We start from the raw sequence: 17104 nt of genomic DNA, 5'->3' as shown, positions 1-17104 counted from the left end.
TGACATGCATAGCGCATCCCCGAGAGGAGACGCGGTCTGGGTTCCCAAGCTCACTCGACAAGACAAGTGTTTTGCGTGATCACATCACGGGACTAATGCCTGAGGAGTCCCAGGCCAGCTGAGTGTCAACGAGACTCCCAGCACAAAATCGTATGCTCATAGCAAGTGCTTGCAGAGAAAGCTATGAATACAATCCAAGGGACACGGAGGCCCAAGGAAGGGAAGCGTTGGGAAGAGCAGCGTGCTTGGAGATGCTTCCCTGAGGAGGGGCTGGAGGTGCTGGGCGAGGTAGAGACCAGTGCTGCGGAAGGAGGCTGGCCGCATGGGTCCTGGCCGATGGGGCTCTGAGACCCTGATGTTCAGAGAACTGCTGGGCTGTGGATGAAAAGTGGATCTGAAGCAAACCGACACAAAGCAACAAGGTCCAGGGAAGACATGGGCCGTCCTGCCCTCCATGCAGTGCTAGCAGAATGCCGCTCAGCATGGGCTCTTCCCCTGCTCGACACCTCTGAGCTGACGCCATGGAGACGCTATCCTCCTTGGCCCGACACTCAAGGCCTTCAACAATCCAACCCCTCTCCTTTTCTGCCGCCGCTGCTGGCGAGAAGGGGTAGCTGGAGCTGCCTCTCAGGCCTGAAAGGAAGCAGTGACCCTGAAGGTGACAGAGCTTCTCAGCTGTGGACAGAAGGGCCCGATCCTGGGTCACATCTGGGCAGCTGAGGCAAGAGAAAGACGCCCTTCTCTAATCTATGTCGCTGTTACTTAGGGGTCTTGGTTATAGCAGGTAAGCCTGTATCCGGATTGAAAGCCACTGTTTTTTTGTTTAAGATTTTATTTTTAAGTAATCTCTACACCCAACCTGGGGCTCTAACTCACAATCAAGATTGAGTCACACGCTCCACTAACTGAGCCAGCCACCTGTCCTTGAAAGACACTGGTATCATTTTTTCTATATATGAGAAAACTGTGGTTTAAGGTACACAAGGAACCTGCCCGATGTCACAGAGCCCAGAAAGGACAGTCCGGTTTTGACCCTGTACCTGACTCCCAAGCCTGTGCTCTTTGCCCACCACATCTAGAGCTTTGCGTGGAAGTGGGGCAGATCATTCTCCACGTGTGGATACAAGAGTCAGCCCCCCCCCCCCCCCCGCCCCACCACAAACTCCTGGACCTGGTCCTGGGGAGGGCAGGATCTGGGAGTCAAGGTACTCCGCCACTCGAACACCCAGGCCCAGAACCTGCAAACGGCGGTGGAGCCCCCAGCAGGCTCCTCGGGCCCAGACAGCTCCTTCCTTTCCTTGGCCAGTTATCATTAGGGGAACCAGCTGGTCTGGGCACCGTGCAGGGAAGTGTGGCAGGAAGGAGAATGGAAGGAAGACAGAGGGCTGGGAAAGGGGAGGAGGCGCCCACAGAGCTGGAAACGCTGGACCTAATTTGGCAGTGAGCTATTTCAGGACTGCGCCCTGGGGACCTGGGATCAGAGACACCGGGGGGGGGGGGGGGGCAGTCTGGGTGTGTGAACGCTCTCTGTCCGCAGCTCCTCAAGAAGCCGTCAGCCGCTGCTGGGCTGCCTGGGGAGAGAGGAAGGGGGGAACGCGGCCTGCTAGCACTTGCGCTGGGTGACGTGAGCTGGCTGGCTGAGCCAGAAGGGCCTGTGGGCGTCAGTGGAAGTAACAGGCTCACGCTGGGTGTGCAGGAGCACATTGCAATGCAAGAGCTCCCTGTCTATGGTTATTTGTTATCAGAATGACAGAATTATCTCTAGTTTACTGACGAGGAAACTGAGGCTAAGCATAGGGGTTTGAGGGAGTCAAGGCTAGAACATCCAGAAGGGACTGAAGTCAGGGGCTGGGATGGGGAGGCCACAGTACTCTGGAGGCACAGAGCCCGGAGGAGGTTCCCCCGAGGACTTCCTGGATGCCCAGAGCAAGGTGGCCAGGGCTGTCCTTGTGCTCAGGGCTTGGGGTCAGGTTAGGCTGCATCGGTTAGGCTGCGGGGGTGGAGCAGAACTCCTTCCACTCACCCAACAGACACCTGCAGGCTCTGGTAGGCTCTGAGGCGGTGTGCCTAGAGCTAATATGGCCCAGTGTCACATGTGAGGTGGGTGGTGGGCAGACCTGGAAGGAAGCCCAGTCCCTTCTTGGGATAGACTGTGTGCCTCTTTCTCCCTGAGGCTCACAGGAGCCTCTTTACTCTTCTCCCTGTTGCCATTCTTGCTGCCACCTAGCCATTCTCCATCCTGCAGCCACAAGGAAAAATCTTTAGTAGCTTCCTTCTGAGCTAGGAACAAAGCCAAAATTCTTCCCATGGCTGAGAAGCTTCTCTCATCTGGCTGGCCCCTGGCTCCTTCTTCAGCCTCATCTCCTACCTCTATGCCCCCTCGACCTGTGGGCATCAGTCACACTGGCCTTCTTCAAGACCTTTACACTTGGTCAGGACTCCTCACCTCAGGCCTTTGCACATGCTGTTCCACCTGCCTGCAATGTCCTGCTTCTTCTCTCCCGCTCTTGTTTGCCTCACTCATGCCAGTCCCTGCTGCTCTTTGTCAGACACCTTGTCCTCTAGCACAGGCCAGGCCGGGCCTGCAGTCAGGATGTTTTCAGCTCTCTAGAGTTTCTAAGGGGTGTCCATCTTTTCCCAGACTGAGCTCTGGGACAGCAGCACCCCTGCCTGTTTCCGCTCACCCAGGGCTTGGCACTTGGCCAGTGCAGACATGGCCAGAACACAGGCTTCCCAAACAAATGGACGAGCGAACGAAAAAGAGAGACAGACGTGGGCATGTCGAAGAGGGAGCAGACATTTGTATGCGGAGGGCCTAAGGAGCGGCTCGCCATGGGAATGGCATCCACAGGGCCACACAGCCCTAACACAGATTACCAGCAGCTGCCAGGCACTGGGCTAAGTCCCCCGCTGACTCAGGGACACCTGATGGCGTAACCCTTCCACTCGTGAAGAACCACCTGAGGGGCTCCCCAGGCCCCTAGAACCGTCTGCCTCCCCTCCCCCTCTCTGCCGCCCTGCCTCTTCTTCTTGTTGCTCCCTCTCTGGCTTCTCTCAGGCCTTGCCAAGCTCTGGCTCGGGAGCTGTGCTCCTCAGTGCCACTCCGGCCAAGCCAGCAAGAGCAGGAGCTGAGGCTCCAGAACCAGAACCAACAGGTCCGGGCAGGAGGTGGGGCGTGCGGGGAGGCCCCCTCTTTGACCTGCAGTAACTCAGAGGCCTTGGTACTAACCCTTCATGCCAAGTTTGAACACTGTCATGTCCAGACTTCTGGTCGTGGCTCCTCCCCAGACAGGCAGTGAAGTGGGGTAAGAGGGGAAGGAAGCGACAGCTGTTCGCGGAGCGCGTACCCCGTACTGGGCGCCTTGCTTAGCTCTTCGTCTGTGTCATTGCTTTTAACCAGAACAAGCTTGTCAGCAGGTAGTGCTGCCATCCTCAGTTTTCGGAAGAGGAATCTGAGGTGTCCTGGGCCAGGTGAGCAGCCTGAAGTCCAATGTGGTGAGAGGCAGGGCCAGGATTCAAGGTCATGTCCCTCTGACTGCAAAGCCTGGTTCTAGCCCCGGGTGAACTCTGGTCACAGTGAGTGGTTGAAGGATGGGCCTGAGGTCCAGCAGGACCACTGAGAGAGGGACCCCTGGGACCTGGGGAGCTGCTTAGGGAAGAGCCAGCAAGGTGTGGCCTATCTCTGTATATGCCAGGACGCTCGCTCCCAGGTCAGGTGTGGTGGGAAGAGGTAGTGAGTCTACTGCTGTAGCCAACAATAGGCAAGGTGAGAGAGCAAATTCATGGAGCCCAAGGTAAAGATCACACGGTGGGACAGAGTAGAGAAATGGGGAGAAGCCAGGGATGTCCTGGGAGCGGCTGAATCAAGCCTCACCTGCAGCTGTCTCTCTAGACTTCTTAATCCCTGGGCCAGATGACTTTTTTTCACAAGCCAGTTTCATGGTGCCTTCTATACTGGTGACCAAAAGAGGCCCACTTTGTCCGGAGAAGGGTCTTTGGCAATGACACCAGGCCACTGTAAGTTGCCTTGCCAGTAACACGAAGGAGGAGGAAACAGAGTCAAGCACAGGGTGAATGTGTACGTGACTGTCAAGGGGCAGACGGGTTTGGTTTTGCTGGGAAGCCACCCGCACCCTAACGTGTGCGGAACTTCCTTGGTGCCTCCTGGCCCCATCCCCCACCTCCAAAGAAGCAGGGCTGCTGAGCTAGGTAGAGACCCGGATACCACCTTGGCCATCCCCACATGGCCTACGATTGTGGTCTCCCCCATGTGGTGCTGCTGCCTTGACAATCCTAACCCCTTTCTCAGTCTCCAGTGCCCACCAACAAGGTGGATTTTAGCAAATAGGCTCCTCTGTGGTGTCCTGGGTCCCGAGTAAGGGACTGCACATTCACAAAGGGCTCAAACTGGGAGCTTGGAGCAAGTGAGGTAATGGACATAGTTGGGGAGAGAGCACAGTAGTAAAAGGTGACAATGCCGGTCACAAAACTTTCCCAGGTGACCCACTGCAGGACCACACGGCTGGCAGTGCCCTGTGGATGAATACAGTAGGCCTGGAGCTGATTTTTAGGTAGCACAGCTATAGTGCATTGTGTCTGCAGTGGGTCCAAGGTATTCACGGTTAAGCATAGACATTTAAACTACACCATACTTTTGTGACCTTGACTTGGGCATTCTTCACTTTTCGATATGCCGGGAACCTCAAAGAAAGGGCATTGGTCAGGCAGGCTGTCTCTTAGCCATCTTTGGCTAGTTCTCTGCCATCCTCTAAGGCTGGGAGTTCCTCTTGGTTGTTCCCTTGCCCCCTTAAAACCACTATGCTGAGCTGGAAGGATGCATCCACAGGGATGGCTCCGCAGAGAGGAGGCCAGCAGCTCCCGCCATGGGGCAGCCAGAGACACGGGACGGGCTGTAACGCAGGGGCCTCCCGGACACCACGGGAAGGGCCATTAGTGGGGACCCACGTCAGTCCTGACGCTATGGGATGTTTCTTTGTGCGGCTGTAACATTCTCCCACTGTCAGAGCAGAGTAATTAGCGGCTTGCAGGGAAGCGGGGGGGAGTAAGCGAGCATGAGAGAGTCAGAGAGAGAGACAGAGAGCCACGCAAGTGCAAGGCATCCTTGCCTGCGGCCTTCATTGACTGCTCAGTGCCTTGTGTTCCTGCGGGCTCTCCCATTTATGCTTCCTTTTCTTTTAAAAATCCTGTGGCCCTTTCTATAGGCAATGAACACATGAACGGGCAAAGGCCACGGTGGCCTGGCTTAGCACCCCTCTACTTGACATGCCACGGAAGGGGCGTTGGGGCCAGATGGGGGCCAGGGCTGGCTACAGCCTCAGCCATACCTCATAAGCCACTGAAGCTGGGGTGTGGGGGTAGTGCAGGGCTGAGGGCGCCTGACCACTGTGCTGGGCCCAGGGAGCCCCGCCCCGCGATGCTCCAGATGGATGTTCTTCCCCCGGACTTCGCCACCAGCTTTAGGCTGCCGGTATTCACTGGCCGGCAGCTATTTTCTTGTCTCTGGTGCCCCTGGGGACGACATGGACTTTCTGGGTCTCTGTGGTGCTACAGATGGATGTTTGTGTCCCTGTTGCCCTGCAGGTTCCTGTGTTGAGACCTAATCCCCAGTGTACTGGTATTAGAAGGAAGGTCTGTGAGAGGGGATGAGGTCATGAGGGCAGAGCCCCCACGGAGGAGGGTCCCCCCATGGATGGGACGAGGGCCCAGTGAGCCCACAGAGCTCCCCCATCCCTTCTGTCACGTGAGGGCCCCGTGAGGAGACAGCTGCCCAGGAACCAGAAGGTGGGTCTGCTCTGCTGATCTCTGACTTCCCAACCTCCAGAATGACGAGAAACACATCTTTATTGTTTAAGGCTGTGGTATTTTTCTTATATCAGCCTGAGGAGATGAAGACAGTGGGACTATGACAGAGCCAAAACCAGAGAAGAAACCAGGTCCCTCCTCTGCCATCGCCTGGAAGGACAGGTCACCCTGGAGTCCCCATCCCCCAAATCACCCGCCGCCCCCACCCCCATGGGCTTTGGACTCGGCTTCCCATCACCTCGGCATGCCACTTTCATGGGCTCTCTGCTTCTCACGGCTGCCTGCAGGGAGGGTGGCAGGCGGTACCCCGTGTTATCCCTGAACTGCGCTCTGCCTGTGTGTCCCACTAGAATGGCAAAAGGGTCCACAGTTCTGTCTTCTTCCGCTCCCTTACTGCCAGGCCAACGTGGAGTAAGAAGTCAGGATGCTCCGCTTCTTCCACCCGCCTCCGGACTCCTCGCGAGGAAGTGTGCTTCCTGCCATCTTGGAACCAAGAGCGCCCAGAAAGCCTCCAAGTGCAGACCCGGACCCTGGTGCTGAGCCCTGGGAGTGCCAATGCTCGGGCCTCCGTATCCACAAGACACTGACTGTCCCTACGGTTTCGGACACTGCTGGAAGGGTGTTTCTTTCCTCACGGCCGAAGACATGCTAACTTACCCGGTGACACTTGGAGTGACTGGTTCGAGCACTTACCACTTAGAGTTACGAGCAGGACTACCTGAGATCTGAAACGTCAAACACCTCCCTAACCATGACGGCCGCCTGCCCTGCTTCTCAAAGAACAAGCTCAGGGATTGTGCTCAGACCTGGCCTGGCATCTCTGGGTCAAGGGCCTCACGGCAGGAAGAATGTGGGCTTTCTCCTAGGTAAACTGTTTTCAAAAACTCTGTCCCCAAAGCAAAGCAACGTCTTCAGAAGGCCCTGGGGCAGCATACTGAGCCCAGCGTCCTAGAAGAACGTCTTTCACCTCTGGGCCTGGACCCACAGTCCCCCATGACCAGAGAGAGGATCCCAGCACCCAGGGTGATCCTCCATCAACAAGCGAGACCGAGGTGTGTTCTCAACAATAGACTACTAAGGCAGGGGATGGCTTGGCCTTTTATCAACATTTAGTCAAAGGTTTTCAACAAAGCCCTTAGCAAAATCCAAAGTCCGCCTGAGAAAACTCATCTTCCCCTCAGCAGCCGCTCGTCTAAGGGCCAGGCGTGCGTGAACTGGCTCGCTCGAGCTTGCTCTGGCTTCCCTACCGTTTCTCTAGGATGGACAGCTGACCACAGGACAGAACCTAAGCCAAAGCCGTGTCACCCTATGTGTTCTCAGCTGCAGCGACCCTCTGCCCAGAAGGCCCGGACCTGTCTCCCTCCTTCCCCTCAGCGGCCATGCCCAAGCAACCTTTTAAAACTAGAGTAGTGGGGGGCACCTGAGTGGCTCAGTGGGTTGAGACTCTGCCTTCGGCTCAGGTCATGATCCCAGGGTTCTGGGATCGAGTCCCGAATTAGGCTACTTGTTCAGCGGGGAGCCTGCTTCTTCCTCTCTCTCTGCCTGCCTCTCTGCCTACTTGTGATCTCTCTCTCTGTCCAATAAATAAATAAAATCTTAAAAAAAAACAAGCAAACAAATAACTAGAGTAGTGGTCACTTTGCTTCAAGGCATATGATCTGAATACTAAGTTGCCTCTCCTGAGCACCTACTGTCTTCCAGGCCCTGCTCGACGAGCTTGTGCCTCTTGATTCATGTCGTCTTCAGACAGCCAGGAGTTAGGACATGGTTACTACGTCTGTCATCCTCATCTGCCTCAGGGCTCATATCACGGCGCTTCCAAAAAAAATAGGAAGCGCCTAAAGTGTCTGTCCTGCTTGCTCGTGGGGGTGGGGGCTCCTCAAGGGGCTCCTTGAGGGTGGGGGCTGTGTCTGTCCTATTCATGGGAATGCCCCTAGCACCTAGCCTAGCACTTGGCCTGAGAGGGCACACACCTGGAGTCACTTGTGAACCCGTCTGTCCACTGAGCCCTGCTTCGCACTGAACACAGTGATGCGGGGAACGTGCGGGCAGATGGGGCTGCTGCCACAAGCCTGGACTAAGGTTCCTACAGCCGGATCTGGCTTTGGACCCTAGGGAGGGGGTGGACCTGGCTGCACTGGGTCCTGCAGAGCTGGAATGTCAGGGCTGCTTGAGGCCTCAGAAATCAAGAAATCCACCTTCTCACCCCAGAAACACGATCTCTGCCGAAGCTAGGGAGCCCCAACACCTTTTTAATCTTTGTAGCCAACCCTGCTGGATAGTAATGCATGGTCTGCCAGGAAGTGAGTGCTCGGTAAGTATTTGTGAAATGAATGAACGACCAACTGAATGAAAGAAAATGAGGCCCCACATTGGCTGGGTGATCTGAGGCAGACTGGTCAGATGGAAAGAGAAGAGAACCGTGATTCCAAAAACCTGACATTCTAGTCCTTGGCTGCCTCATCCTCTCTTGAGTAAGTCCTTTTCCTGTTTGGGCCCTATGGGGCCTGTTTTGCCCCATCTGCAAAATGGAGCAGTAGAATTACGATGGTCTTGAATGGAGGAGTTTTCAGCTCTACCCATCTGGCCAGGCCAAGGATCAGAGTAGGACGGGCCTAGGCTGGTGTGGCCGGAGAGCCTAGGTGTGCAGGGCGCAGCAGGCGTCCACGCTGCTGCCCCACGGAAGCCTCTTCCTGGCCTCAGGTTTGGGCACAGGTGCACGGAGGCCGTCATCCGTCACCTCCCCCAGTCCCCATCAGATCTGACAACCACCCCTGAGGTTTCTCCAGGCGGACACAGGCCAGACAACATCCTTGTTTCTGCCTGATTCAGAATTCATGTAAACTACAGGGCAAACGCGCCGTGCAGATGAGGCCACAATATTTCCCTGATTAAAAAAAAGATAGGGTTCTGAGCTCCACAGTGTGAATTAAATGACAAGATTTCTTGTACCAGAGGAGATCCGATGACATTCTGGAAACCAGGTGTGAAATGTGATTCTGCCTCCCCAAAGAGCTGCATTTATCTCGGGAGGGGCGGGGAACGTGAGGGAGGGGGCAGTTCTAATGAAGCCCCTTTATGGGACAGAGGAGCACCAGGCAGCCACGCCAACCAGCACCAATCTTCAGTCCTGTTTAGGTCAGTAACTCCCTGTTTCTAACATGCAAAATGCAGATCAAACTGTACCCACTCCTCACTAAGCCCCTGTGAGGATAACTCATCAAGATCTTACCAATAATTATAAACAACAAAACCAACAAAAAAGAACAAGAGTTAGGGGCGCCTGGGTGGCTCAGTGGGTTAAAGCCTCTGCCTTCGGCTCAGGTCATGATCCCAGGGTCCTAGGATCGAGCCCCGCATCGAGCCCCACATCGGGCTCTCTGCTCAGCAGGGAGCCTGTTTCCTCCTCTCTCTCTCTCTGCCTGCCTCTCTGCCTACTTGTAATCTCTGTCTGTCAAATAAATAAATAAAATCTTAAAAAAAAAAAAAGAACAAGAGTTAATATGTGTTGTGAACTTTCTATGTGTCGAGCACTATCCCAAGCACTTTGTGTGGAGGCCAAGAAAAACAAGGCTGTACCGACCTCGAGTCTAGCCCTGACATAAGTGCAGCCATCTTGATGTTCCAGATTATCACAAAATATTTCTTGGGTTCTGACCTACTCAGGTTAGCACTTTAAACAGTCCCTCTCTCCTTTAATGATTGATTTAAACCCCTGGACTCAGCTGCCTCTGTCTTTCATAACTCCCCTATACATTCCCTGACTGATCAATGTTGACCCAAGTAGGTAGGGACAACTCTACGCCCCTATTCAGCAGGAAGAAGTTACAGAAGATGAGACCTTCCACCTTCAACAACCTTAAAGATTTAAGGGTCAAAATTGTTCAGAGGGAAATGTGGAGGCTGAGAAAATTAAGGCCATCCCTCCTCAAGTTTAGCTGATGTGGAAAACAGAGGCAGAAGAAAATCACTAAAATTCCTTACCTACTGACAAGCCCTTGAAACAGACAGAGTGGCTCTCCCCTGGGGACTTAACTGCCCTCACCTTGAGGTTTTGCTAAGGACAATCCTAGCCTGACCAACCCCCTACCCCAACAGGTCCGACCAGGATCCTGTAAGTCTACTTAAACAATTCCTTTATCTCTAAACCTCCAAGATAGTGTCAAGAATCATTCCCAAGCATATGGTCCACTGATATAAATTTAAAGGGTCTCACGAGAAGATTTTTGTTATTGGTAATAAATAACCTTTCTCCCAACAATAGCTAGCCCCTCAAGGTCCTGGAGACCTTGCTTCTGAAAGCCCTTGGAGACTTACATCATCCATAATCCCCTTTGTCCTCACCCACCCGAGTCCACCCCTACTCTGCCTTTAAAAATTCTGACTGTAATCTGGTTTGCGGTCCAAGTCCCTACTGCGCGGTGTCGGGTATACTTGGGCCCAAGCTTAAGCTTGTCAAATAAACCCTCGTGTGATTGCATCGGTGCTTGGCTCCTTGGTGGTCTCTCGGACGCGAAAACTCGGGCATAACACTTTGCAAGCATTATCTCATTTAATCTTATAGCAGAAGAATGAAGAAGGTATTAGGATTATGCCCATTTTGAAGACGCAAACACTGAGCACTGAGGAGGTTCAATAATTTACCCAGGGCCATAGAGCTGGTGGTACAGCTGGGCTATGAACACAGTATCGAATACTTCTTCTTTTTTTTTTTTTTTTAAAGATTTTATTTATTTATTTGACAGAGATCACAAGTAGGCAGAGAGGCAGGCAGAGAGAGAGAAAGGAGGAAGCAGGCTCCCTGCAGAGCAGAGAGCCCGATGTGGGGCTCGATCCCAGGACCCTGGGATCATGACCTGAGCCGAAGGCAGAGGCTTTAACCCACTGAGCCACCTAGGTGCCCCCAGTATCGAATACTTCTTATGTCAAGCATTGTACTGAAGATCTCTATTCTGTCCTTGAGAAGTTCATAATTTATTGAGAGAAATATGCACCTGTACAGATGGTGAACAAATGAAAACGAGAGTATTTTCCACTGAAAACAGTCTCCTACAAGTTCAAGGCATTACTTCTTCCTATTGCCCGGCTAGTTTACAATGTGTATTACATACCTAAGTATATACAGACATGCACATCAGTGTTACGTATGTTCATATGTACGTATGTAATAAAATCTGTGAACATGGGGTTGTTTCCCCATCCCCCCACTTGTCCAAGCGAACCTTCTAACCCTGTAATTGTCCAATTTCCCCCAGCTTTTCTTTCTTTTAGTGTCTGAGTTCAGGCCAGTTCTGCCAGACAAGTTTCTCTGCTTTTGTGATGCAGATGCAGGCCCTGGGCTGAGAACTGAGGAAGCAAGAGGAGGGGGAGAGACTCAGCTCCGAAGGTTAAGACAATTTACATGATAATGAGCGGGGTGGAGGGGTGGGGCGTGAGAGGAGGGAGAGAGCAGAGGGAAGCAAAGGAAGGGAAGGGAGGAGGAGAGGGTGGGAGAAAGGAGGTGGTTGGGGGAAGGAGAGATGGAAAGAGAGGAAGAGGTGGAAAAAGGGAGAGAGGAGAGGAAGAGATGGAACCTCTTACAGGTTACAGAACACCCTCCCTGCAGAGAGGAGAGGAAGAAAGAGAGAGAAAAAAGGTGGGGGAGAGAGAAGGAGAAAGAGGCCAAAGGAGGGAAAGCCTTAAAGGCTGGGAGTAGAGAGGGGGTGTCTGTAGAATTTGGGGGGGGAACAGCACAAGATGGTGGGGGTGGGCAGACAAGAGAAAGACGACGGGAAAGGATATATGAGAAAAAAAGGAGTGGGAGTTGTCCTTTGGGTCCCTTTTCATATTTTTAGAGAGACTTAGGATAGAGAATTGAGATTCTTTTAAAGATCTGTTGTGCGTGATTTTGCTGTGCCTATTTAAATGGGACGCTGCTCTGGACCTGAATCACAGGGACGACAGCTTTGTTAGGAGTCCTATCTAGATCATATACCTACGTATTTTGCCTGCAGGACCTTGGGCAAGTCACTGTGCCTCCCGGCCTCATTTTTTTCACTTGTAAGGAATAACCACAGCACCCACTGCACAGGTGGTTGTTAGGATTAAGTAAATAATGTCAACTGTTTAAACGGGGTCCTGAAATATACAGACCAGAAGTCACTATTATCACCACCTTTAATTCCTATTCCGTCCAGTACCCCAGGGCCCCACCCCTCTCCCAGGGTGTGGTTCAGGCATTCTCTCTTCCAACATGCCAGCCTCACTCTTTCTCAGGACCTTGGTGCCTTGGTGCTTACTTGGAAACTTTGTTCCCCTCTGCTCGCATGGCTGGCTCCTTCTCAGAGCCGGGTTTCATCACAAATGTCCCTTTCACGTCCAGGGGAAGATTTCAGTCTGAAGTAGTTGCCTCTACACCCCAACCCAGATTAACGTATAGGGATCCCTGCACTCAGCTTCCCAGACGGCAAATCCATGCCAGCGCACTTCCAGAAAATACCTTCCCCAGATGTCTGGCTCACTTTGGCCTGAGTCTTGGGTCAACTTTTCTGCTCCTCACAGGGGACATGACAGAGAGGTGCCCAAGGGCCTAGAGGCCTTTGTCAGCCAGGAGGGTTGTGCCCGAGGAGCTGGTGCTGCCCTGGGGATGGGTCAGACACCTGCTGTGATGCCACCCACTGTTAACAGGACTGACCTCCAATGCTACCATGTCCAGCGGACTCTTCCGGGCATCTCCACTCTGTTCCTGGTGTCCCTCTGTGCTGGTACCTTCCCTGGCCCCCTGCTTGATGACTGTCTTGAGGGGGAAACCTCAAAGAAGAGAAAGACCCACAGAGGCCCCAGGGGCCCCCAGCGCCATCCTTGATACACTGTATTCCCAGCGATCCCCAAGCAATCACCTCTCTGTTCAGCATAATCAAATGGTGGGGCGGGGGACGGGAATCCCACAGGAATAAGTCATGCTTTCAGAACTGAAGGAGAAAAGAATTCCAAAGTCAGAACGAATTTCCGTGTTTTGGTCAGGGCAGGAAGTTTTTGGGAGGGAAATGGTTGGGAGGCAGGCATGGCAGTGAGCACACACCCGCTGGGAAGAGCACACGGGCCGTGGACGTACGTATGTGTGTGTCTGTGCGGCGGGTATGTGCTGTGGACACATGTGCCTCTTGCACGGTCGCTGTCATTTGGGGGATGGAGATTCAGGTACCTTGTTCTCCCTCTGGCCAAGAGGCCCATGGCCTGTCCTTGTCTGAAGATTGCACCAGGCATTTCCTGCTCTGGGTTTTCATGCCTGAGTTAATGACAATGAGTTAGCATATGTAAAATGCTCAGCGCAGAGCCTGGCAGCAAGGAGGTGAGCCATAAAAGACAGCCCTTCCTATTATCACCGTGACCATTACTATTATTAAAAGAAATGGAGCCTTGTAACCTGCTAGGCTGATTCTGATGATGGGAGTATATATGCACTAAATGCCTGGTTTCTCGGGGTGCCGCCCCCACTGGGTTCATTCCTGGATCCCCAGCAGCCAGCACAGTGCCTGGCCCACTAGAAGCTGTCGGCTTATATGTAATGGAAATAAGACAAGCACTAGTGGTACCCCTCTTTCCACGGGCCTTGGCTCTATGGCCGAAACCAAAGCCGGTCCCCCCAGTGGGAAGAGCTTCCTCTGCAGAAATGGTTGCAGAACTCGGCCACCCAGAGGAGCAGTGGGAGGGGCCCTGCTTCCCTGGCCCAGGCTGGCCTCGGACGCACCCTCCATCAACAAATCACCCCCCATCCACTCCACCCCCCTATGGAGGAGAAGCCCATGCCAGAGCTGGCATGACTCTGTCCCACGGAATTAGAATGTTGTGCATAAAATATTGAATTTTACACTTAAAGCTATCTGTCAAAGGGTCCTTATCAGACCCAGAGGCAAGGATAGTTTTCCTCTGGGAAGGAGATGATTTTTTTTAGCAAAGACAGGCTATGTACAACGTACAACTGAATCACACAGTAATCAGAGATGAATTCTCTCTATCCAAAGGCTCCGATGCGCGGGCCTCGGCACTCAAAGACCTCCTCATCTGCTCTCCTTCTCTGCCCTCCAGGACAGAGGGAAAGGGTTGCTGGGATTCACAGTCTCACCAGGGGACATAGAGCCACTTCTGGATAGAATTCTCTAAGACTGTTTTTCCTTCCTTCCCTCTCTCTTTTATTTAGCTTTGCCAAGTGTAGCTGTATATGTTTCAGTCTTATGGTTAATGCAAATGTTTGCAAATAAGAGGCTTTTATACACTTATTCCATTCACCACTTATCAGACACCTGGGAATTCAACTGAAAAACAGTCCCTTGTATGTAAGTGTTGAATCACTAAATTGTACACCTGAAATGAATATTAACAGCGTATGTTAACTCACTGGAATTAAAAAAAAAAAAAAAATGTAAAACAGTCCCTGTTCTAGGATATCAACTTCCTGCAGGAAGGAGAGCCCCTTAGGCCCTCCAGGTCACCTGGGAGAGGCAGACAACACATCCCCTGGTGTAAAGGAGGAGATAGATAGTCAAATCCAAATGGATACAGCCTGCTCCCAAGAAGGCAAGGGATGCTCTCCTGAGGAGGGGAGATGGTGCTCAGGTATTTCTCGTCTGGTTTGAGAAATACTTTGGTTCAAGTTAATTGCCCAAGGGCAAGTACTTGTATAATGCTGCGGGAGTCCCAATTTAAGACATCAGCAACCCTCTGTCATATGCAGTATAAACCCCGGCATTTGGAGGCTGTCGTCTTTGTTGGCGACTTTGCTTTGGAGGTGTGCCCAGCACCTACACCCCTGTTTGACCGAATTTGCCAGGCTGACTGGTGCACTGGCTTGGGCTGGAGACTAGCCTTCTCTATCATAGACAGCACTCTCTTCTGGTTTCTATAAGGCAGCTGACATTATAAGGAGGACAGGCCTTCTCCTTACAGTGCCCATGGGCTCAGCAGCCTACCTTTCTCTCCTTGTCACCATATTCGATGCCCAGAGTGTCCATGGCCCGGACGATGGCTGCCAGTGACTGGATGGTGTTGCTGTAGACAACAGGCTTATACTGTTTCACGTCTTCTCCAGAGAAGCCATCTTCGTGGATGATCCTAGAGAAAAAGCACACAGGCCGTATCTGATGAGTGCACTGTCCTCACTCGGCACCGAGAGCCCAAGACCTGTCGAGCCTCTGGGGCCAACCTGCTGGCTTAGCTGGCCAAGGCCAGGGTCCGACCTGGATGTGGAATTCCTGAGCTGAAGGAAGACTCTACCTGAATTAGTGAAAATTCAGCAGGAAAACAGAATAGTGGTAAAAAGAAATGTGAGTGAGAGAGTGAGAGAGATGGCGTCAGCAAGGAGCTGAGTGTACCTGAAAGTGCTTTGAACGGTGGGAGGGGGGGGCAGGGGGGGCATACAGTAAGAATTCAATATATGTGAACCGTTAGTATTTTTAAGCATAGCTCAGGGTCTTAACCTAAATTTCCACTTAGAATTATGTTGATGAAGACCCCTGCAAAAAGCCTGCAAACGAATAATTTTTCTTTCAGGGAAAACTCACAGTGCTTGAAGGTCAGAGGACTCACTTAAATGAACCGTCTTCATCTTTGACCATGGAAGACTCCACAGAAAGGGTGTACCTGCTCTTCCGTCCTCGGCTGGGATTTGACTACCATGTCACCCTTATTCTAGTGGCTCCGAACAGTGACACAGGGGACACATAGGTGACATTACAGTTCCCAGAGGCCATGTGACACTCTCTGCTCTCCTGTTCTCAGGTTCCTCTGAGGTCAGGGGTAAGGCTAGATGTGCCCTAATGTCCCTTCTTCTTGCACACAGGAGTCACTCAATACATGCTCACTGCTCCCCAGGTTCCAGAGAGGAGAAAAGGCTGGGAAGAGGTCATAAAACTAAAACTTGGCACGGATTCTCTTCCAGTTGAGTAATTAAGAAGGAGCGAATGGTGTCGAAGACTAACCTTGGACAGGAGCCACCACCACCCCCAAGATAACAGTGCACACTCTTCACGGGTCACGTGTTTCTGTTCAGGATTGAATACTCCATCCAGTACGGACATACATCAATCTAAGGGGTGAGGCTACTCTTCCACCCCACCACAGCACCTTCCCATCCCTTCATTACCTTCAGTGCAGAAGGAAATCGCTCGCAAATCTTTTTTTTAAAAGAGTTTTACTGAGATATAATTCACATGCCATACAATCCACCCACTTGAAGTGTGCAAGTCAATGTTTTTTAGTCCATTTATGAGCTTGGGCAACACTGCAGTCTAATTTTAGAACATTTCGTCCTTCTCCAAAAGAAACCCTCTACCTATTAGTAGTCACTCCCCACCCCCCATGCCTAGTAAGCAGCCACTAATCTGTATTCTGTTTCTACAGATTTGCCTATTCTGGATGTATCATATAAATGGAATCAGACACTACACAGTCTTTCATAACTAGCTTCTTTCACTTAGCACCATGCTTTCCAGATTCATCATGCTATAGCATTTTCCAGTACTCCATCTCTTTTTATTGCCCACTTATATTCCATTGTATGGATATACCACATTTTATTTATCCAACCACCAGCTGATGGACACTAACAATTCTTGTAAAATTTGACTTGATACTGGGTGGTGAGTCTTTATCTTGGGTTTCTCTAAGAAGCAAATCAGAATGACCCTTCTGACTTTTCTTGGACTTCTTTAACCCTAGATCCATTTCTGTACAAGTTTCTAGAGGGAAGATACACCCAGACTGGATCATTGGTGCACTACCCCAGAGGGATCTTAGAGGAAATTGCTAGCTCCCACTGTAAACAACTAAAAAATTAGAGAAAATATATGAAACAAGCAGTTTCAGGCACAGTACAGGACTAGGATCCTGGAGACAAGGGAAACAAACATGTTGAGTCCTCTGGTTGCCATGGCTTTCCACTTAGGAGGCATTTATCAGCCCTCAATGCAGGGAGGGAGAGCCCAAGTAGAGTAGAACAGTCTTACTGAGTTGATGAGGTAAAGATCAAAGTTCAGGAAGGCTGAGGTAGCTGGGATTTCATGGGCAAAGCATCAGAGAGAAAAAAACTACAGAGAGAGAGAGAAGAAGCTCTCCATGCATGAACAGGCATCTCCCCGAGTCTTGGGCTGAATAGGGTGGGATTGCATGAGTTTAGCAAGGAGCAAGCATCAGGGAGCTTATAAGCTGGACACCTCCCAAAGCTCACCCAAGGCTGGGAGATGTGCAAGTTCTGACCAGGCAGAGTGGAGAGCCCTTATTAAACCCTGAGGACACTCAGCAGAGA

The 17104-nt window shown here is 51.9% G+C and overlaps 1 protein-coding gene across 1 annotated transcript in view; it reads right to left on the bottom strand.

The window, feature by feature from the left end:
* LOC111157367 (G protein subunit alpha o1) overlaps nt 1–17104 on the bottom strand; it is a 150584-nt gene that overhangs the window by 52446 nt on the left and 81034 nt on the right. The window contains exon 3 of the mRNA XM_022518717.1: nt 14772–14913. Within this exon, the coding sequence (XP_022374425.1) occupies nt 14772–14913 (142 nt within the window). The remainder of the gene's footprint in view (nt 1–14771; nt 14914–17104) is intronic.

This window comes from Enhydra lutris, unplaced genomic scaffold, assembly GCF_002288905.1.
Source record: "Enhydra lutris kenyoni isolate GAN:26980312 unplaced genomic scaffold, ASM228890v2 scaffoldscaffold54, whole genome shotgun sequence".
NCBI lineage: Eukaryota > Metazoa > Chordata > Mammalia > Carnivora > Mustelidae > Enhydra > Enhydra lutris.
This window is presented reverse-complemented; position numbering and strand designations above follow the sequence as displayed.